General features: G+C 26.3%; 2 protein-coding genes across 2 annotated transcripts; one reads left to right on the top strand and one right to left on the bottom strand.

Annotated features, from left to right (window-relative positions):
* The first annotated feature begins 1,989 nt into the window (after positions 1–1,989).
* On the top strand, positions 1,990–3,960 carry LOC112694624. The gene is made up of 4 exons (XM_025570157.1): positions 1,990–2,104; positions 2,652–2,721; positions 3,411–3,644; positions 3,759–3,960. The coding sequence occupies exons 1-4, from the start codon at positions 1,990–1,992 to the stop codon at positions 3,958–3,960; spliced, it is 621 nt and encodes a 206-aa protein (XP_025425942.1).
* Positions 3,961–7,883: 3,923 nt separating this feature from the next.
* LOC112694609 (protein transport protein Sec16A) lies at positions 7,884–24,201 on the bottom strand. The gene is made up of 24 exons (XM_025570140.1): positions 24,014–24,201; positions 23,833–23,917; positions 23,312–23,773; positions 21,680–21,764; positions 17,488–18,412; positions 17,221–17,358; positions 16,976–17,050; positions 15,799–15,870; positions 15,593–15,735; positions 15,346–15,502; positions 15,189–15,277; positions 14,515–14,650; positions 14,320–14,437; positions 14,072–14,243; positions 13,129–13,298; positions 12,437–12,554; positions 12,164–12,378; positions 11,832–12,083; positions 11,637–11,741; positions 11,423–11,585; positions 8,693–8,886; positions 8,382–8,507; positions 8,174–8,312; positions 7,884–8,048 (listed from the first exon to the last, which is right to left on the bottom strand). Exons 2-24 carry the CDS (start codon positions 23,887–23,889, stop codon positions 7,930–7,932), a joined length of 4,230 nt encoding a protein of 1,409 aa, XP_025425925.1. The 5' UTR covers positions 23,890–23,917; positions 24,014–24,201; the 3' UTR covers positions 7,884–7,929.
* Between the last annotated feature and the right edge of the window lie 628 nt (positions 24,202–24,829).

The raw sequence follows: 24,829 nt of genomic DNA, 5'->3' as shown, positions 1-24,829 counted from the left end.
GGGCGTAGAGCGAAAGTGACTTGGGAAGATTTGCTTTCATTAATACTAATCATCCAGTTATTGGCCCAGTTATTTATAAGATTTAAATGTTCTTGAAGGTGTTGTGCAGCTATAGTTATATCATCATTACTTGATAGGATAGCAGTATCATCGGCAAATGTAGCAAGTAGGGTGTTGTCGGTTTTAGGGATGTCCATGGTAAAGATGTTATAAAAGTCGATTGAAAGGTCTCTACCTAGAGAGACACCTGCTTCAATATCGAACAGTGGTGAGAAAGCATTGTCGTGTCTAACCTTGAATTTTTCGTGTTCTAAATATGATTTAAGGATAAGGTATAGTGGTGCTGGCATGAATTGTTTTAATTTGAACAGCAGCCCATTATGCCATACTTTGTCAAACGCTTGTGCGACGTCGAGGAAAATACCTGTACAGTATTTTTTATTTTCGAATGCAGAGGCTATCATGTCAGTTAGACGGTGAACTTGATGTAAAGTCGAATTTTTGGATCGAAAACCAAATTGAGTATTAGGTATAATATTATACTCGGATAAGATGGGTCTGATTCTCTTGATGAGACATTTTTCAAAGAGTTTGACTGAGGTGGGCAGCAAGCTAATGGGTCTATATGATGTAGCCAGGTTTTTGAGTTTACCGATTTTCGGAAAGAGAATTACAACAGCAATTTTCCAGATGGCAGGGAAGAATGATAAACGCAGCATGGAATTATAAATAAATATTAATAATAATATCCCTTTCTTTGAGAGATTTTTTAAAACTTTGTTGGTGATATGATCATAACCTGGAGCTTTACTGATCGGAAGACTTATAATAATACTTTTGATTTCACCTGGAGATATTGGTTTGGTGGGAAGGGACATGGGTAGAGGAGACGAAAGAAAGTTGTTGACTTTATCAGTACGACTAGGATCAGGTCTAGAATATTGATAGTTTTAAATGTGAATTCTAAGTGCTCACCGAACAAGATAGATTTTTTAGTGTCGGTTACTGCTAAAGTATTATTTTCTTTTAGGAGAGGTGGATCTGAAACGTTCTCCAGCGGCAGAAGGTCCGGAGAGCAAAACACGACGGTGTCACTTGGCGGCTAGTACGACGTTGAAAAAGAACCGAGAACAACTACGTCGACCGTTGTGGACATAATCCAAACCGCACTCAAAACGTCTTGAAAAAGGAGTCGGAAGCGATCACGTTGGGAGTCACGGACGAACGACGAACACGAAGTAGATAAATCACAAAGAAATAACCAAATAACGACTCACAGGTCCGTACCACACGATCGCAACTCACGAAGTCGGCAGACCAATAAATAAAAATGCTGGCGATACGGCAAAAGTAATAATAATGAAAAATACGTCCATACGTAACGAAAACCGGAATTGACGCCACACGAAAATGTTGTGACATCGACAACGCACACGAACGAAGAGACCGGCGATTTTCGCAGAGCGGAGGGCAGCAGTAACCGCTACTACCGACCATTAGCGAGTTTTGCAGCAGAACTAACGGCAATAAAAGGATTGACAGAGGCAGTTTGGGCATATTTCAAATACTGACCTGTCAACTGCGATGTGGAAGGAGAAGGATACCATCACATTAGAATTCCTAGTAAGCAGTATGAACCAAAGTTATGAAGAGATGGAAGTTACTAGACCAGATATAGTCGGAAATATCAGTTGTCTTGGCAGGAGAATAAGAAAGCGAAAACCTTGACAAAACATCGGAACTTGTAACGTGAGAACTATGTTAAATAGAAAGCTAGAAAATATTAAAGTTGAAATGACAAGGTTAGACGTAGATATATTAGGTTTGAGCGAAACATGATGGGCAGGAAATGGAGATTTCTGGTCTGATGATTACCGTGTTATTTACTTTGGAGATGAAAGAACAGGAAGAGCCGGAGTTGGAGTTATAATAAACAAAAAATAGAGTCAACAAGTGATAAATAAGATAGCGTACAATAACAGACTTATAATGGTTAAATTTAAAGCTGAACCCAGAGATATTGTAGTAATTCAAGCTTACTTCCCAACAACTGAAGCAGAGGACAACGAGATAGAAGAAATGCACGCAGGACTCGAAGAACTCTGTAAATTAGTGAAAGGAACTGACAACTTAATAACAATAGGGGATTAGGGAATAGGGGTGAAGGTGCTGATGGGCAAGTAGTAGGAGCATATGGATTGGGCACTAGAAACGAAAGGTGAGAACGACTTGTAAATTTCTGCAAACAATATGACTTGGTCATAACAAATATATACCAAAACGTTCATCGGAAAAAAAGGTGTACGTGGAAAATGCCAGGAGACATTGGACGATACCAAATCAACTATATATTAGTAAGAAAACGCTTCAAAAATCAAGTTCGGAGATGTAAAACTTACCTAGGCGCCGATGTGAACAGCAACCATAACCTCTTAATAATGAAAAGCAATGTTACATATAAAAAACTAAATAAGTCTACACAAAAGGAAAGAAGATATGACGTAAATGTGTAAAAGATCATAAGACAGCGGTAGCCTATAAATCATGTATCAGTAAGACATTCAAAGCACTCTCACAAAATGATTCAATAATTATAAGATGGGAAGTAATCAAAGAACCTATACATAATGCAACCAATAAGATTCTCATAGGGAATACGTCAAATCCCAAAAAACCATGGATAAATGAAAAGATTCTAAGAGATATTGAAGAAAGAAGAAAGTACAAAAGCTCCAAAGACAACTAGGGAATAAGAAAATATAAAGAACTTAAAAACAAAATAAACATAAATGTAAAAGAAGCAAGGGAGAAATAGCTGGAAGATAAATGTCATGAAATAGAACTATTACTAAAAGAAAACAAAATGGACCGCGTTCAATGCAATAAAGAAATTTGTCAGTGGCAAAACAAAATCTAACAGCAAAATAAGAAACACAAACGGAAATTTTCTAATAGACAACGAAGACATTTCGCTAGTAGATGGAAACAATATCATGAGGTTCTGTACCTGGGTGAAGAAACAATAAATATAAATAATGAAAATAACCCAGATAATGAGGGCGCACCAATCCTAAGAGAAGAATTAAACCAAGTCCTTAAAAAATGAAAACTAGAAAAGTCCCGGACGTAGACAATATTATCAACAGAACTGATTCAAAATGTAGATACAAAAATTCAAACCAAATTGTTTAATTTGGTTTATGATATCTATATAACTGGAGAAATACCAGAAGATTTAAAAAAAAAAACATTATAATTACTCTCCCCAAGAGAGCAACGGCTAAAAAATGTAATGAATATAGAACTCTGAGTTTGATGATACACTCGGCTAAAATCCTCGTAAAAATAATAGGTAACCGGATAGAACATAAAATTGAAAAGCATTTAAGTAATGATTAATTCGGATTTAGAAGGAACAAGGGAACTAAAAAAGCGATTTTAAGTTTAAGAACATTAATTGAAAAACAGATCGAAATTAACAATGATACATTTATGGCATTTATCGACTTGGAGAAGGCATTTGACACAGTTCCCTGTAAAGAACTTTTTAGGACACTAGAAGAAATAGGAATTGATTATAGAGACGGACGATTAATATACAACATATACAAAGAGCAATCAGCTATTATAAAAGTATCAGACAAGTTTGCTACAGCCAAAATAGGAAAGGGGGTAAAACAAGGGTGTTCACTGTCACCTAAATTATTCAATATTTATGTAAAAAAACCTATCAATGAAATTAAAGAAACACTCACCAGAGAAAAAATTGGAGTGATAGTAGGAGGAGAATTGGTATCATTTCTAAGATTCGCCGATGATATAGCTCTTGTTGCAAGCAGCGAAAATGATCTCAAAAGAGCGTTAGAAGAAATAGCAAGGTGCTTCCATAATTATCACCTACAGATCAATTGGAATAAAACCAAGGTTATAATGTGTCAAAAAAAAGAATCGTATTCATAGATTAAGAATTAAAATTGAGAATCACACTCTCGATCAAGAGGAAAGCTTTAGATATCTAGGTAGTATAATTAGCCAAGATGAAAAATGTACTATGGAAATAAAATCAAGGATCACTCAAGCAAAGACAGCATTCATGAACAAAAGAAACCTACTGTGCTCTAAAAACATGAATATAAGATGAGAAAACGACTGATAAAAATATATGTGTGGAGTGTCGCACTTTACGGATGCGAATCATGGGTAGTGAACAAAGCGGAATAAAAGTTCCTCGAAAGTTTTGAGATGTGGTGCTGGAGAAGAATGTTGCGAGTAAGCTGGACAGAAAGAAGAACTAATGAAAATGTTTTAAACGAAATAAATGAAACCAGGAAGATACTTAGCAACATAAAAGAAAGAAGATAGAATATGATTGGTCATGTCTTAAGACACGAAGAAGAGTTTCTATAAATATAATAGAAGGGAAGATGAACGGAAAAAGAGATTGAGGACGACCAAGAACGTCATATATCAAAAGGATGATTTCCGATGCGGGTCTAGCAAACTATAAGGAGCTGAAGAGGTTAGCTGAGAATAGAGATGATTGGAGAAATTTCGGAAAACTGCAAAACCAACCTTAGGGTTGATCACCCCAAAAAAAAAAAAAAACTACTCGTGTAAATAATTGATTCCATTTATTCTTTGGCAGAAATGCAAGGCAATATAAGTTCGTTGTAATAGATTTCGAGTTTTCAATGTGCAATAGGACCGATATTGTCCTAGTATCGGGCGCAATGGCCAACAGTTTAGACCGGTATAGAATTATAAAATTGCAAGGAAGTCCATTACTCCTGACAAACTGCATCATGTTATAATAATGACCTTAATTATGATTGATAAAGCCTTGGATAGATGTATTAGTTATTTAAAAATAAACCAGATAAACTTCACCCTTTGCTCGATCATTATGGATTGATCATGTTCTCAAACAATAGAAATCTAAGTGTCCAAACATAAAAAATTATCTTAATAAAGGGAAATTAGAAACCATTGTAATCTTTTGGAGTGATAGTACCGATAAAGAAATAATGGAAAGAATGGGACTATAGTCTTATAAGACATTACAAAATGTTAGAACTGAACGCTAGTGACGAGTATAATAATCAGGAGTTTTATTTGCAGTTAAAAGATATATCAACCAAGACAATAATATCTGAAAATATAGGTTACATGAACAAAGGGGGGAACCTTCTTAATCTAGGTGAGGCCCATCAAATAATTTGTTCTAAGAGTCATGGCATTACGTACCTACATGATCTTACAACAGACGTAAAACTAACCAAATGTATTTTTGATAAATTGTTGAGAGTAATGACCCGTAAAGGTTTAAATATGTATGAATTCTTTTAGAAAAAATGTATATGTACAAAAATATAAGATTAATGACGTATGTATATGTATATGTGTATGCGTACGTGTAATACGATAAAACTGGGTCATAAGGACGTACATGAACTTGACAATGACCACACTCAACAAATACTATTTATCATTTGTCATTCTGTTAAAACAAAATTAATATGAAAATTTATTGTAATGTAACTAATAACATATTTATAATTATATTCATGATTGATAAAGAAAATATTATGATATATGTGTATTAATAATATTGAAATAGAACTGATATTTTATTGTGTGATATCAATATCTATTAACTATTGCATATTTCTTTTATTAACAAATACACCTGGACCGATTGTAAATAGATTGGAAGGCTTCATCTTATGGGATGAACCCCTATTTTGCAGGGGAGGTGTTGTGGACCAATGGTGACCCAGTTAGAATAATCATGTTATAACATATATAATAAAGATAATAATAAATTATTATCTATGTGTTATAAGTATGAATAATACACGATGTATGTGTAAACGGGTATCTAATGTATCTAATCTCTTTTCTATGCCGTAGGCCATCACGACTAGACCTTCCGGTCTGTGTCGCGTGCCGGCTATTGTAGGAAGACGATGGACAGTCGAACTGCAATCTGTATTGACAACTCTTATGAATGAGTGTAATATTGTCGGTTAAGCTCTCGTCTCTTCTTTTTAATGTTCAAATATTTTATAATTATTTATGTAATAATTTTTGTAATATTGATTATATTTAGTTAAATAAACGTTAATAATATTAACTACGAATAGTTGTGCTTCGTAATAAGTTAAACCTTCTACTGTGCCGTTGTTGGGACACAACAACGGTAATACGTACGGCAGGACGACATTATCAATATCGTATTAATCAGTACGTAGTCTTCCGTTGTTCGTTGTAGTGTATGTGCTGAGTGGCGTTAAAATGTATTATAATTCAATCTATTTCGATACTTGGAAGTATCAAAATAGATTGAATTTGACGCCAACACTAAGACTTTCATTAACAAATCTTACAAATATTGGTAAGATTCAAGCTCATTCACCCCTTTATGATTCATGTATTAATTTTAATAATATATAATTTAATCAAATATTATTAAATAATTTTATTATTTTTTATTATTAGGTACCTATATACTATATACTATACACTATATCCTAATAAAAGTTATATTATATTACACTTGAGTATTATAATACCTTCTAAATAAATAATTGTATTATATTTTCCTGTACTTAGTATATTAGGTGTATTATTAATATTGCCATTTATTGTCATGTTTAGTGATAACCTCTTTTTTTTGAAGATAATTTTGATAGGGGTTTCGCATAAAAAAATATTATTGTTTGGTCTTCCATGATAACAAATAGTTAAAGAAATACTGCTATAGTGTATGTTTGTTGATGATATACTTTTGATAAGAGAAAATCTTAAAGAAGTTAATAATAGGTTGGATGAGTTAGCTCTTGAAGGAAAGGGATTGAGAATTAGTTGATATAAAACTGAGTGTATAGACTCTATACAATATGTTTAAACATTAGGAATCTGAAAATTTTTCGGGGACCATTAAAATTCTAAGTACATATTTTCAACATACATAGGACAATAGATATTATTTTAAAATTGGATGTAATGAGAAAATTATTTATTTAATTTATTATTTGCTATTGTTTTTAAACATAAAGAACATAATTAATATTGCAAATATTATAAACATAGAATATTGTCGTAATATATGTTTTTATTTTTCGTCTGTGGGCCATATAAAATTTATTCGCGGGCCGCCATTTGGTGACTCATGGTATAGAGTATGACTTTGGAGGAAGATACCAAAAAGTTGAGGGGATGAGGAAACCAATGATAATAAGCGGTGAAATGATAGGTAAAGTCAATAGAACTTATCCAATGTATCATACATATAAATACATTTTAATTCTAATAAAACTTATCAATAATATTTCCAAAAGTTGAACCTTGGTACATGATCAATAAATATTTAAGAGTATAGTGATAAATAAACATTTTTCAGACATACATGAACTCATAAGAATATAAATAAAAGCAACTGTGTTTTGGTTGTATTATTACTTTTTATTTTATAAATCCCCTAAAATAGAAACAATAAATATATATAAACAACATAAATTTACATTAACATCCCAACCATAAAAATATAAATTTAACTTATTTAACAAACAATAAATTTACAAAAATGATAATATAGTTTTTTTATATATAATATTTCATAACATAAAATTCAAAAACATAAAATTTAAGATCCATTATAAAAATTAAATAAATTGTATATAAATGTATGAGTAGTATATTAAACATTCTATAAGTTCTAAGTAATACAAATTTGGGTCTACAATTATAATTGGAATAATTATGAATTTGAAACATATATAAAATACTGTAAACGTATTTAATAAATCTAAATTAATTTAAAAAAAAATGAAAATATACAACTTCATTATATTTTTTATTTATAATATAGTACCGATATATTGAAATCAATATTGTTTTTATTCAATTTTAAACATAAATAAATATTTATTATTGTGATGGATTATAAAAATTTGTTGATGAATGATTTGTCTGAAATATTGAATCTGGTGTTAATATATTTTCAGTTGGTTTGCTGCTACTCATAACATTAACATACATATCTTTTCCTAAAATAATAATTCGAGTTTCACTACTAAGCTAATAATGAAAAAACTAGAAAGCTATACATTTATAATAAAAACAAAAATTTCAATAAATTGAAGTAAACAACTTTAATGTATATTTTAATTACCTCGTTTACGTTGAATTTTAAATTGATTATGATTTTGATTGGCGGGGGAACTATTAGCCACTGGATTAAATTGTAATTCTGAATCCATAGGAGGTGCTTGCGGAGCTATTTCTTCAGTTCCAAAATTTTCATTGATAGACTATAGTAAATATATTTTAAGTATTAAATTAAAATAATTATATATTATTAACTTATTATTAACTATTACATCAACATTATTAGAAGGCTTCCATAATTTTGCTAATCCTCCAAGCCATGAATTCTTTTCTTTTTGCACACGTTTAGTGTCAACATCTTTTTTTGCAGGTGATTTATTTTCATTAGTAGCAGGAATCTAATGATATTTCAAAATGCCAGATTAATTTATAATATATATATTACTATATATTTACAATATTTAATTATTATTTTACCGTTAATTAAACAACAAAAAAAGAAAAGAAAAATATATACTCTTAAACTAAAAATTAGAAGCTCACAAAAAAATATCTTGAGTACATCAATGTCAAACAACATTACCTTTGGTTCTAATTCAGCCATTTGACGATCAAAAAATCCAAATTTAGGTTCCGTTGATATGGTCTTTTCTGATTCTGTTAATGTGAGATCTGCAGCAATTGTTGAAATATCAGAAGTCATTTCATTCTGATTTTTATGAGTGGTAATTTCTTCTGACATAACCATAGATGTGGGATCATAGTATTGTGAATATTCTAAAAAATAAGAATGCTATGCTCATTATTTGTTTTTAATCATAATATATTAATAAATAATATCCCACAGCCTTTAATTTATTTTAATTCTAAATTCTACATCTTATTAGTTCAAATTTAAATATTTTTATTAGACATTGAATACATATTTCATATTATATATATATATATATATATATTAATTGATTGATTTTATGCATAAATAATAAATTATTTACAATATTTTTTTTTTTTATAATAACATTATTTATACATTTCCTACCACAAAATATGTCAACCATTATAAAATTATTAAAATAACACAAACTAGATATAATTATTTGATTTAACTTGTATATATTTATTATTTAGAATTAAAAGAGTAAAAGAAAATTAGTATTTCATATAAAACAATATTAATTAATTAAAATAATAGTTGAATACTACATTATTATGTATTTTCTTAAAAAATGCGCTATAGTTTACTTATAGAAAGCAATAAAATAACTGAATAATTGTTGCTGTTTTTTTTTTTTTAAATTTTTTTAACTGCTTAGATGTATACATCTTATAAATTTTTCACTGATACTTAAAAATATTCTATTTTCAATATCAAGATTAGTACATAAATATATTTATATTCTAAACATCTATGGACTTAGTCAGGTTCAAAATTAATTTAGTACTTTTTAGCATTTATATTTTGTATTCAATATAGGCGAAAAAAAAAATCAAAAATAATTTAAATTATTATTATTCTTTTAGTCAAAAATAAAATATTTTCAGTTATTGAAATAGTGATAATAATAGTTCTAATAATATGGGTAGGTATAGACCATCATATTATATCACCAGGTAATATGGGTTATTTATCTTAAAGAAAAATTGGTTTAAGTAATAGGATAATAAATAATAAATACCTGATGTAATTGCTTAAATTAAGTATTCATTATTCAACATTTTAACATTGCCATTTAATTGTTTTTTTTTTTTCTAAAATTTAGAATTTTTTTTTTATAGAATATTATATTATTACGGTACAAATTAAAATTTAAAGTTGTAATTTCTATAATTCGAGACCCCCAGTTATGAGGGCCCTGGGCATGTGCCCATAGGGTAGTTAGAATTGCATAGTATGGAATAAATAATAAATAATTAAATATCGGACAAAAAATAAATTTTACAATAATGATAGAGCAATAAATAACTGTAGAAGCAACCTCATTTTTTATTTCAAATTCTAATTGTATTTTATCATTCAATACCTTTCAATATATTTTATTAATTAAATCATTCACAATTAAAAATTTGTAAAATAATCATTCAAAATTAATATTAGATAATTCTAAACACTACAAAATTCAATTCTTAATGATAAAATGATTTATTTTTTATTATTTATGAAATATAATACAATATTACAGTGTATAAATATAATTAGTATAATTGGATATATACATTAATACATACAAAAAGGTAACCGCTGATTTAAATTAAATTAAGCAATTTTTTTTTAACTATAATTTATATTTTTAAAAACATCCTAATAATTTTAATTTGATTATTATATTGTTTATAAATCATATTATCAATACACTACTAATATATTAATAATTAAAAGTATGAACAGTTCATATATATGTTATTTTTCAAACAATACAAATATCAACATTATTATAAGATTAAAATGATAAATAAAAAAATATAGTACTATATGTTTATTTAAATATTCTTTATCGCTTATTTGCCACAAAAACGACATAACATAAAAATTGTCATTTTTGAGTTGTTTACAAATAATAATAATTTTGGTGTTTTTCTTTATACTACAAGAATGACATAAGTGAATACACAAAAATAAACCGTTAAATGGCAGTTGTGACATTATTGCGTTATCATGGGTTATCCACATGTTTTATTCCAATACTGTCTTATCTCAGTTAGTATTCCAATATACTTATAATATATATATATATATATATATATATTGATAAATAGCTATCATTTTTTTTGGTAGAATGACATAATTTACATTTATGTGTTAATGTTACAAAGGTAAGAAGGTATTTTTTATTTGTTTGAAAAAGTGTATTATTTCGACTTATGATTTTATTGATGAAATAATGACTTATTATGACTATTTGCAACAACAGTCTCATTAGTTAAAAACTTAAACTAACTCCTAATTTTATAATAATAATATTATTGTAGGTGAAAATTGAAAGCATGAATATAGTGTGCTACAACACTTTACTTCTATTCAAATAAGTTTTTAAGGTAATTTAATTATTAAACATGATTTTATCATCATTTTTATGTAAATAAAATTTTCAAATTTGTTTTGTGTAAAATCATATTTTTCATATTATGCCATTGTTGTAGCAAACAAGCGATATATATATATATATATATATATATCTCAAATAAGGCTATTTTAAATAGAATATTTAAATAATACAACTATAGAAAACATAATTTAATAGAATATTTTTTAAAAAAAAAACACAACTTTAGTTTAATAATAAATAAGTAAAAGTATATTAATTTTAAAATTTACCATTTTGAGGTGGTTGTGGTTGAATTTCACTTGATTGGGAAACAACATTTGGTTGCCAATATGGGTTTACTGATGAAATAGATGGCGGTTGAACAACTTGTAAAGGTGTTTGAGGTGGTGGTACTTGATATTTAGTAGAATAATCTATGCTTGCACCTGGAACCTATATATAAAGGTTAAATTAATTATTTCATTTTATTTTCATAATTCTTACAGTTTGTTGTTCATCGGGTACTGTTGAAGATTCAATTTTATGTGATTGATAGTTATCTATTTGTTGTTGTACTGATGGTGCTACTTCATCTACAGAGTTATACTTCTAAACAGTTAATAAATTAAATAAATTAAAATATAAAATATATAATTAATGTAGAATAATATTTAAAATATATAAATCCATTTTACTTACATTTCCAGAACTCATTAATATATGTTTTAAATTTTCTAACCAATCCAATGTTTCCAAATTTCCAGGTAAACTATTATTTGATAATTGCATAAAATGCAAATCTGTACTTAATTCTACTACATTGGCAATAAATCCTAAATTTACAGATTCAGGTGATGAGACCACCTGTGCTGCAATAGCTTCTAAATGATGTAAAGCATGTTCACATTCTCCATACTCAGCTAGGCGAATTGCTAGCAAGTATTTATAAGGCTAAAAGTAATATTAAACTATAAACTTTTGGTCTAAACAATAAAATAAAAATATAAATAAATAATGATACAGTAAATTACCAAAAGACTAGGAATTTGAAAATTACTGAGATTTAATCGCATAGAAAACTCATAAGCACTGGTAAGTAGTATGGCACGATTTGAAGCCATAGTATTAAACGGCTGATTAAAAGATGTACCTAAAAGAGTATACTTAGAAGATAACCCAAGTGATTCTAATGGTATTTGAATAGCTAAATAACAAAAGTGGGCTCCAAACACATCACCTTTAGCATCTGAAATATTAAGGCAAAAACAAGTATTAAAATAATTTTTTTAACCTTACATACTAACTTAAAGTGTCTCCAAGTTGTATGGTGGCAATTCGAGCATTATTTATATTGACATGTTGATTACTTAAAATCATGGCTAAATGTTCTCTCCAATCACCCCAACTGTTATCGGTACAGCACTATTATTTACCAAATAAAATAAATTATTAATGATTAGCAGAAATATATTTCAGTTTTATGATAAAACAATTTGATAAAAATATGTTATATAGAAGATATGATGAAATAATACATAATAATTGAGGAATTAATGATTAAATAATTGTACGACTATTTTATAATAATAATAATATAAGTACTGTCAAGTTTTTGAAAAAATGCCTTAAGGCTTTAATTAAACATTTCTTAATTACAAAATGTAATTAAATTAGACTCAATATCTAAATTATTGAACTACTTACAATATAAAATTCTAATGACTCAATTTTTTTTTTAAACCAAATAAGGAAATTTTAAAAATAATAATTGATTCCAGAGAATATTAATTTAAATAATGACTGATTTTTAATACTACAAGAGAAATAAAAAGAAAAAAAAAATGGAATTATGTGAAAACAACATTTTTTTATAGGATACATAGATTCTACCATAAACTAGTTTCACTATATTATTTTCTAAAATTTTCCTAAATAACAATTGTTTATAAGAATGTTATAAATTAAAAAAGTATTAGAAATTAAGAAATTTACTTACAGTTGTACATGATGGTATTTTACCACTACTAAGTTGAAAAAACGTTTGTAAAGTATCATTTGGCGATATTGTTTGAAAATACTTTGATCTAACATAATTTAATGTTTTTGAATCCATATATAAAGCCAATATAAATGCCAAGCCCCAATCTTGATTTGCTATTGCAAATTCTAAAAATACATATATAGTTGAAATACATTTTTAATAATATTAATATTAACATTATGTTATTAAAAGTTTTAAATATATATGTTGTTAAAAATATTCTATTTAAATAACAATAATTGGAAATAGTTCCAATTAATTCAATTTACAAAATACTTATCTAAATATAATTTTATTGATTATAATATTAACAAAGTGAAATTTTATTCATCACTTAATCTATGTTTTTTATGTCTGGTTGAATTACATTTAATTTATGTCATTTATTACATGCTAAAAAATTATTTTACTTTGGTTTGATGACACATCTAACTATTAAACTATGAGTATAATATGATAAAACATAAAAGTATGATTTAAGTTCAAAATGCAAGTCCTTAATTATATATGTCATATTAAATAAAATAAATTTGAAAGCAATATAAAATAGTCATATTTGAAAAATGAATCTTACCGAAATTTATTACACCTTAAATATTAGTATTGAATACTTTAAAAATAAAAAATAAATTTAATTAAAACCAAAATGGATGGATTTAATCTTTTTAATTTTAAACACTAGTATTAACACACTAGATTTATACTAAACATTTTAATTTTTATTGCATGAAATAAAAATTTTACAATATTTTTCGAATTGTTACGAGTTTTGATTATAATTAAGAAAACTAATAAGCATAATATTTAAACATTATTGCAAGATATGTTAAAATTTACATTCTTAAAATATTATATATGATTTAAGATTATTTTTACTACCTGTACTAGTATCACTTACCTAAAGCCTCAGATTTATTTCCTTGTATAAGTAATTCTCTGAAATTATTTAATGGTTCAACTGACATTCCCTTGGTATTTTTTAAGTTTATATTATCAATTAATATACTGTCAATTGGAAATTTCAATACATTTTCCATTAAAAGTTCAGATATATCAGTTCCATCAACAATCTTTAAAACATAAAATTAAAATTAAAGTATTTTATATATACATAGTCTCTATTAAACAAAACTACATTTTACTTACTCCATTACGCTTAGTTATCATACAAATTAATTCATACAAAAGACACTCTGAATGGTTATTTGCCTCTTCTGAAAGTTTGTTTAAATATTGAGCTACAGCATTTTTGTGAGTTTTACCTCTGAAAAATATTTATTACAATAATTATTATATTAATAAAAATAAAAATTTAGAACTTGATTTGTATTTTATACTAACAATACAAAAGGTGTTGGGAATCTAAAAAGTTCAGCAGTATCAGTATCATTCAAATCAGGCACTGCTTTAAAAATATTAACTGCAGCACTTGAAGAGTTTAACACATATAATTTCCCAAAACACATATTCATTTTTGCTAAAAATAGGTATAATTAGTATTATAAATATAAAATTAATTAAATTTAATAAAATAAGATTTTAAAGAACTTGTTCTCAAATTATACTTAACAAAAGATTAGAGCTCAATTTAAAGTCAAAAACATGCAAAAAGATAAAACATTTTCAAAAATTATTATTAATTATTTCTTCATCAAAATATCATTTTCTCATTAATTTTGTTTTCTTATGTCACTAGAGTACATCTCAACAAAAATATAAATTTGGAAACCACCATTTCAAAATATTTATAAAATAATCCTGTATTGTACAATTTAATTTGAAAAAACCAAATATAATTAATTTTGATTAAATGTTTTAAAATACAATTTTTTACTAGTGAAAGCACAATTAATAAAAAAACAATCAATTTTATTAATTAATTCACAATAATAAATAACATTTTAGATAAAATTAATTTAACCAATATATAATACCACGCTAGTAATGTTTATAAATCATTTATATTATTAAAACTAGGAAACCTTAGTATAATAAATAGTTTAGTCTGAAATTACCATTTATATGATACTTTTGATATCTAAGAGGAGTAGTCCGATGAATTTCCTTTTCTTTTTCTTGTCTAACAATATGATTTAAAGATCCTCTAAATACATAAATAAAATATAAAATATATATCTTAACTGAAATAACTTAATTGCTTTGGAAACATACACATCATGTGATTGTGTTGATAATGGTGTACTACATTCAGATCCATTTTTAGTCCTTGATATTAGTTTCTGCATTTCAACTTTAGCTTTATAATTTGTGTACCACTCAGTATATGCTTTAGGATTATTTTCTCTAAATTTTAAAAGGAAATTTCTCCCTAAGAGAAAAAAAATTTACAATAAATCAAGATATATAAACTTAAAAACAATAGACACTAATTTAATACAATGTTAATATTATCACATACTCTCTAATGGATCAAGCATTTCAATATGAGCTGAATAATCTTGAAAAGGTACAGGTGAATAATACCTTCTATGATAATCTGAATCAGTTCTACTTGAAGGTCTATTACGATAGATAACCTCATCTCTTCTGTAATTCTGACTACTAAACATAAAAATTTTACAATTGTATTAAAATATTTATTTAAAAATTAAAATCATACCATACATTATTTCATCTTGGTATCGTTTATCACGATAATTTTTAGGATGTCTTCTATATCGATCTAATTCAGGACTTCTAAAAATACGAAATTACAATGACATTTTTAATTAAAACTGTTGTATATTAATAAATATAACAATAAATACTAAAAAGTAATCAACAGTTTTTATAATATATAATAAATATAATTTACATATTAAACAACAACAAATAAAAAACTAAAATTATAAAATATATGCAATAAACTAAATTAAAAACAAAATTAAAGTAACTATTTACACACTTTTCTACAAATAACCTTAATATTATCAATTTTTTTATTTAGATTAAATGTTTTTAACCATAGTTGAATAACAAAAAAACTATACTTCACTGTATGGGTGTCCCCAGAAATTATTTTTAGGGGGGGGGGGGCCAAATTAATTTAAAAATAAATGTAGATTTTTTTTGTACATTTTATACCTACATTTTATTTACTCATTATTCTTTTTCCTCAAACATAAAATGTATGATAAAATAAAATAACCCAATTATTATTAAAGATAGTTTTCTTCTACATATAATATATATGTTATATTAAAATAATCTATGTTTACTAAATTAGCATGTTACAGATAATAATTTTGAAAACATTTTAAAAATTCTGGGGGGGGGGCGAGTGCTCTCTTTTGCCCCTTCTGGAGACGCTCATACTTCACAAAACAATACAGCACTATATAAAATTTACTCTGAAAATGTAAATAAAAATTTAAAGCAAAATCAATGTATTTACAAAAATAAAATAATTTCAAATTATTAAAGGACACTAACAAATGCAAATTATAATACTTGTAAATACTGATTGAGCTAGAATGTCACTAAAATCCAAAAGGTGCTTCAACCTCTCCCAAATATACATATACATTTTTATAAGATAATATGATAAAATATTCAATCAGAAAACCTGTTGCTATTGTGGGATATTGCCTTGTATGAATTTATAAATAATAATAGTTATTTTTGTAAATTATCAAGCAATAAATAAAATAGGAATATGTAAATACCAAAAAAGTAAAATATAGAAATTCTAAAAATTAAAATAGATAAACTTAATATTTTTTAATGCATTGCGGTAAAACCATTTATATTTCAAATATGAGTAAATAATTTCTGATTATTTATATTAAATTTAAATTTTTACCTATATTGTCTCCGTCTTTCATATTCATCAAATTCATCATATTCACTTGGATATTCTATGTCTGAGTGGTCGTAGCTGTGCAAAGCAGGATAAAAACATGCAACAGTTATGTATGTGAGTTGAATATTAAAATTGTATGTAAAAAAAAAAAAAAAATGTGAAAATTGGTTAATTGCAAGTACAAATATCAAATATACAAACAATATTAATTTAATATCTAAAATTATATTAAAAATATCAGATACCTATCATGATGATTTCTTTGTCTAAATCGCTTAGGTTGATGATTTCGAGATCGATGTGATCGAAATTCAGGTTCAACTTCAGGACTCAGTGAAGCATTTTCTTCTTCTTCTACTTCATGAAAATAATCTCCTTCGCTTCTTTCAAGAAAATATTAAAATAAATTTTTAGATAAAACTTTATAATTTTAATACCATAGAATGTAATTTATAAATCTATTTTTTTTTATGTTTAATAAAATGAACAAAGAACAAGATTTTCCTACTTACTCTCTAGGATGACGATAATGTCTTCTTTCACGATTTTGGTAACGCTCTACATTTTTGTTATATTTTTTCGTTTGAGATCCTCTGCGGATACTCCTAATACCTTCTTCTGATACTAGATTAGTCAGTGGAACTGATGAATCTGAATCGATTGAATGTCGACGAAGTCGTTCATCATTTTTATGGTTTATTTTTGACAATCTTGATTTTTGACCTTCTTCTCCAATATTACCTTCAACCATTCTATGAAATCCTGGGGGAGGATGTTTTTTTTCAACTCGTTTTTCTGTTCTGTCATACTCTTGAAATTGTTCAGTACTTTCTGATTGAGCAGAAATTAATTTTAGACTATTATCTTGTTGGGAATCCATTACTGCTTTATTTTGGTTTTGAGTAGTTGACCTCAAATAAGGACTTGTTTCATTCATGTAACCATCTGGTCCAGTGCGTTCAAAAACTTCATGATCTAAAATTCTTGGACGACTTTTTTTAATAACAGTCATTGGCTCTTTTAATTCCAATTGTGATTCATTTCTACTTGATGAATAACTATCAATATCAGAAATGACTCTAATTGAATCATCTAACTTTAAATTGTCATTGGGCTGGTTAACAAAATCTTCAACATCTCTGTGTAAAACTTGTCGAGAATGACCTTCAAATTGATTTTGAAACTGCTCTGATGAAAGCCTTTTTAAAGTTACTGAATTATTATCAATATTTTGAAAATTAGAGTTGTTATCAATTGGTCTAGCTCCAATTTGGGAACCTGTAACATGTCTTTGAACAGGAATATCATCATCACTTAACTGGCCAGGTACTGTTCGAACATCAAATGGTTGAGGATCATATGGTTCAGGGTTTGAATAATCTTCAAATGATTTTGTTTGTCCAGTAACCAATCGATGCAATCCAACTGGTAGTCGATCTAAAATATCATATTTAATAAATATAAAAAGTAAACTATAAAAATACTATAATAATAGTAAACAATAATTGAAGTATTCTACAAATAATTTTTGTATTTACTACAAAAAAATTAGCATCAATATATCATCAATATCAAATAAAAATTTCATTAGTAATAAAATACATACACTAATCATGAATATAATTAACAGCATAAACGCTACAGGCATTAATTATAGAATTATGAGAAGTAACCCGATTGTATTGCAAACCTTCAGAAAAAATTTGGAAAATTCCATTTATTTCCCAAATCCTGAAGTTATGTAAATAATCCAAAACTTCAGGATTCAGGAAATAAAATATGAGTAATTAGAAAATAGAAAATTAGTATATATCGCACTCGCGCTTAAAAAGTGACGCAACTGAAAAAATATGATTCTCCAATAAAGTTAATTGAAAATGTACAACATTTTGTAAAACATTTTGTAACTTCATAAATTGATCAATTTATTTGGTTTTTCACTTACTATCTTATTTCCTTTTTTCAATTTTTTTTAATTTTTTACTAATCAGCCATTTCTTATTTAACAAGTCAATTTTAATTTGTAATTCTTTTAATTAAGTTTTAAATTGTGACGTTTTCAATGGAATAATTTACATTAAAATTGTTCTTACAACTATTTATTTTAAGAAAAGATAATTATTTAAAACTAAAACTAAATCATTATTATTTTCATTAAATATAATAAAATTTCATAAAGGTTAAATAAAATTATTTAAAAAACATAACTGAAAAATCTTAACTTAATAAAATGTATTAAAAACAAATCTGAAAAATTATTGAACTACATAAATTAAACTTACAGGTAATAATAATATAACATGACTTAGTTTTGTATAAGGAACCTTGTTTTCAAAAAATGTAATTTAAGTCTACTTTAAAGTATAGTAAAAATCTGCATAAAACTGCGGAATATGGTTGTTTTTTACTAATGTTAGCAAATCAGTCTTTTTATTTTCTTAGATTTTTAATAGCGTCCTGTATGCATGCTTTAAATCTGTTAGGTGTTGTATTGTCAAGTTCCCTTTAATTTTCCTGTTTAATTTAACAGTTTGAAATTCTTTTGAATACAAATTCTTAAAATAAAACGTATGAATTGAATCCTTTTCAATCTTCCAAACTTTTGGGGGGGGAGTTAAATCTTCACATGGCTGAAATTGAATTTGAGGTCATCTATTAGTGTTTTAATTGCCGAAAAATCTAAATGTGTCAACTCGTTAACATTATATGATTTTCCCCTTTTCTTCACCATTTGTATTAGTTGTGCATACTGAGATGGTACATTAATGGGACTGAACTTTAATGAATTTTTAACTTGTTTTTTGTTTGTGGATAACTTGTAAATACTGAAACATAATTTGTGTCACAACTTAAATTTGTTCAATAAAATTTATTAAAAACTGTCATAACTCGAAATAAAATTTTGTAAATCAAATAAAATTTAAAATTACCTCAATTAATAATGACACAAATAGAAATAATACTTTAAAACTAATATAATATTTTAAATTATCTTAATTAATAACAGCACAAGTCTAAATAATGCTTTAAAAATAATTTATGATTTTAAATTACTTTAATTAATAATAACACAAGTCGAAATAGTCCTCGTATGGAAATTATTTTCAAAAATAATACTGGTACAAGACGAAATAGTACTGTATTGTTTGTAATTTATTATTAAATACAATGACCAATTAAAAATAATATACTTTTAACAAATTATAATACATGTTCTCTTGAAGTTGTACAATGCAAGTGAGATATGACACTTTTGATAATATTTGATCGGTTAAATGTTAAATTATCAAAAGTGACATTTATTCCATCTGTTGGTGAAAATATAAATAGACTTGTGATATTTTTGTATAATATTATATTTACTTAACTTATGCTATAATAAAGATGGAAAATCATATTTTTTCAGTTATCACTTTTTAAGTGGCAGTGTGATATGTATTTTGTCATTTTAAATAGTTATCATTATTATTAAAAAAATGCCTCCTCTATCAAAAAAATTGGCTCAAACAACAATGAAAAAATGTCAAAAATGGAATTTATGAGCTGTTTAGATTACCATCAGCAAGTGGTTTGCAAGTAGCTTGTTACTATATTCAACTGTAGAAAGCCCTCATTTTAGAGAAATTATAAATGTAGCTCAACTTATAAATAATGGGCCTAATAGATTCAATTTAAGCAAGATGTGAAAGAAAAAGAAATTAGAATGAAAAAAATTGGAATTTGATGTGTTTAAAACAGTCAGTATTTAAAAATAGCTCAAGCAGGCCAACTTAACCTGAATTTTTCCTAAAATTTTATGTTAAATGTTTATTATGTAATAAAAATATAGATTTTTTTAAATTAAAATGTATATTTTTTTATAATGAATTATAATAAATTACAAATATTTATTTACATTTATTTCTGATAGTCCATAATAGAAATATGAAATTGTTAGCTATACTCAGCCCTGACAACTGGCAAGTGCATACCTGAACTTGGCCTGGACCAGACAATTTATATTAAGTCCATAACTGGACCAGGTCTAAGCCAAGTTTTGGGCAGGGCCAAAGCAGACCAGCTCAGCTTGGTAAAAGGACGTTTCGCTACCGACGTTTCGTCCCCATCTATTATTAAGATAGAACATTTGGCCCTCGGGAGTTATATAAATTTATTTATACCTATCCATAGGACCTTTGGCTCCTAGAATGTTAAATCACTAAATTTAAATAGTTTTTTTTTTTAATTTAAAATTTAAATTCTTTTTAAAACGCACAATTAACAAATTTAAATCCACAATAACCGTATATTGCATAAACTGTACACGCCACAATCAGTGAACGGTAACAGACACAAGGTATCAATAAAAAAAAAAAAACCATTATAATGATAATAATAATAATTAAGGTAAAATTATATTAAGTAAACATAAATTATAAATATTATATGATTATTTATTCCTGTTACATTTGTACAAATATTATAATTAAAATAAATCTATAGAACTCATGGGGGCCAAATATCCTATCTTAATAATAGATGGGAACGAAACATCCATGGACTTGTTTTTTTGACAGGGAAGAAACGGCGAGGGCGAAACGTCCGTGATTCGCTCAAGTGGTAAAGAGCATTAACCTCAACTGATAAGACTTGTATTTCTCCAGTATATTATAATATAATACATAAAAAGATAAATCTAATTTTTAAAAATAAATAAAAACATACCATCATTATTTTCTGTAGAATTTCTTTTTATAATTTCAGTATCATTAAATGTTAAATTGTTATCACATGCATTAAAATTGTTCACCTAAAAAATACATAAATATTTTATTTAACTTATTGTTTATTAATACTTCAATTTTAATTATACTTTAAAATAGTATAACATAATAAAATATAATAATAATTCTTATTAATTTTAAGTACTTCTGTTATTTTTCATTGTCTATATTTAACTCATATCTGTACTATTGAATTCTTGCCTATTTTATTTATTTGATTAAATTATTATTATTAATAAAGTGATTATACTTATAAAACATGTATTTCAAGAATCAAATACTCTAAGATAAAAATTTTTTTGGTATAAATTGACTAGTAATACAAGTACAATACAATTATTAAATAAGAATCATGGATCACAAAATGTGAAACCATAGGCGCAATTAGGGGGGGCTGAAGGAGCTAAGCCCCTTCAAAAACATTTAAAGCCCCCCCAAAAACCATACAGAAATTTATATTATTATATTAATAAATAAAAAAATATGTGATTACTACTGAAAAAATGAATAAAATACATTTTTGTTATTCTTTTTTTTAGTAACAATATTATAATCATGGTCTTAAATAATATATCTATTATTTTTAGAGTCTAGAATGTGTTTAATACAGCGCACAGCAGAATATAATTATGTTTTGAAAAATATGATAAAAGGAGTTCCTAACTATTTAATCATCAAAGAAAATATATCTAAAGATACGTTTCCAAATCTTTTTAAAATGATTTAATTGGCTATCACTCTTCCGGTCAGTTCGGCTACTTGCGAACAGTCATTTTCTGTAATAAGAAGAATAATTATCTCAGGTTTACTACGTCACAGGAACGGTTTTTGAAATTTGCAATACTTAATAATGAGAGAAATATTATTGTTGACACCGAAATTATTTTAAATACATTTGCTAATAAAAATAGAAAAAATAAGAATATAAAATGTAAAAAACTATATTAAATCTGTTATCTATACTTTTAAAGTGAATTATTGTTTTATTACTTATTTTTAAATTTTACTTGCCTTCTAATAAGCACATTTTTTATAGAGGGTAATGGGTGAAAAAAAAAGCTTCTGAGAGGCAGTAATTGAAAAATGTATGTAAGGGGCTAAGCCCCCCCCAATATTTATACTCTAGCAATTAGATATAAATATAGGCTCAATGCCTATGTGTGAATCACTTATAAAGCTAAATTTTACTCGGTTAATCAAATTATGATATATCTAGTATCCCTTAAATATTTTAATTAAAATGTGAATGTAATGTAGTACTTCTTTAATGTACTGAATTTGAATTTTATTTTAAACACATCTACCATCAATTTAAAAATAGTGATTAGAATATTTGTACGAAAACTTCAATTGACCAATATTTTGTCTAAAATGTAAAACTATCATTAACTTAATAATTTATATAAAATTAATGTCATTCACCCAAATGTAATAAACTCCAATTGTGCATTGTTTTAATATCATTAGAGAACATAAAAAAAAAAAAAAAATTAAAAAAGAATAAGCAAATGCACTAACTATATAAGTTCATAATTAAAAATTTTAAGATTATAAATTATAATTAATAACTTACCTCATCACTAATTTGTAAATTATTCATTTCAACTTGTAGTGAATCGTTCTGAAATGATTCTGGTGGAAGTATTTCTCTATTTTCAACATCTGCCCAAAAATTGTCATCGGTTCCAACAATACTATCAACATTTTGATTAAAATGATGGACATTAGGTTTAATTTGATCAAGTGGACTTTCAGTTTTATCAAACCAATTATTACTAATGGCAGGAAATTTCTGTTGATCGTTTTCAATTCCATTGTTATAATTATAAGAAGGCCTATTTGAATTCACTATTGGTTGAGCTGCTCCATTATTGGAGTCAAAAACAGAATAACTATTCAATGTCAAATCTGAATTAAGTGTAGAATTAGATTTAAATTTCTGAGTATTAGAATTTTTATTGTTTGAAGGCTGTTCAATATAATTCCAATCATCAGTACTACAACTCCATTCATCATTCTGTTGAGAACTTTCTATCTATAATAGACAAATTAAAAATGTAATAAATAATAAATTGAAATAGCAAATAAACTTACGGGTTGCTGCTGAAAATTAGAAGAATCCAAATTACCCCAAAAGTTATTGTTGGACATCTTGACTGTTTATTGTTGTCTTTGTGCTCTATACAAATCGTTTTTTTAAAAAGTTAAGCTTTTATCAAATAACAAATTTAGATGAGTGATCGATATCATTAAAAAAAATTATGTCTTATCTTACCCTTCTGCCCTTTGAATTGAATATTTCTAATTTTAATATTTAATCCATAATGCACACAAATAAACACTGTCCGGAGTAAAAATATTCACAATATTTCTATATACTAAAATACTACTCTACTTTCACAAATTCATAAAAAGTTGAATCGTTTACGTCACTGAAAAATTGATATGTTAATGTTTAAGTATAATATTAGGGTTAGAAGACCAAGGGCCAACAAACAGTGTAACCATTCTTGTACTTCAAATAATATTGTACTATGCATTTATACCATTATCGTAAAACCGTGATAATATTTCAAATTATCGGGGTATTTTTCATCATTAATTGAGATATAAATACTTTATTAATTAAAATTTAGTTAATAATTATGAATTCAGATAATGATAATTTATATGACATACTGATTCGAATATGTGAACGAACGCAAAGAATATGTATTAAAAATTAGAATTTACACGAATAAATGTTCACAAAGTAGGTATGGTATAAAATATAAACAGCGGTGTTCCCATACGGTATTCTTAAAGTGACCACATATTTCTCTAGTTAAGACGAGAAAAAAATAAAAAAAAATAAATTTGATTAAAAACAATTTTTTTATTTAATCTTTATATTAGTGATGGGAACAATCGAGTGATTTCAACAATCGAAAGATTCACTCGAAAATAATATCTCGGTTAGTACTTAGTTGATAGTAACTACTAATTACTAAATAATAATTTAAAATTCTAGTAGGTAGTACCTAGTGTAATATATTATGAAATCACTCTTTCGTTTGAATAATAAGTACGTTGTATTACTTATGGTTACTTA

The sequence above is a fragment of the Sipha flava genome, unplaced genomic scaffold, assembly GCF_003268045.1.
Source record: "Sipha flava isolate LNK unplaced genomic scaffold, YSA_version1 131_pilon_pilon, whole genome shotgun sequence".
NCBI classification, from domain to species: Eukaryota; Metazoa; Arthropoda; class Insecta; order Hemiptera; family Aphididae; genus Sipha; species Sipha flava.
The sequence above is the reverse complement of the archived record's forward strand: the minus strand, read 5'-3'. Positions and strand labels throughout refer to the sequence as shown.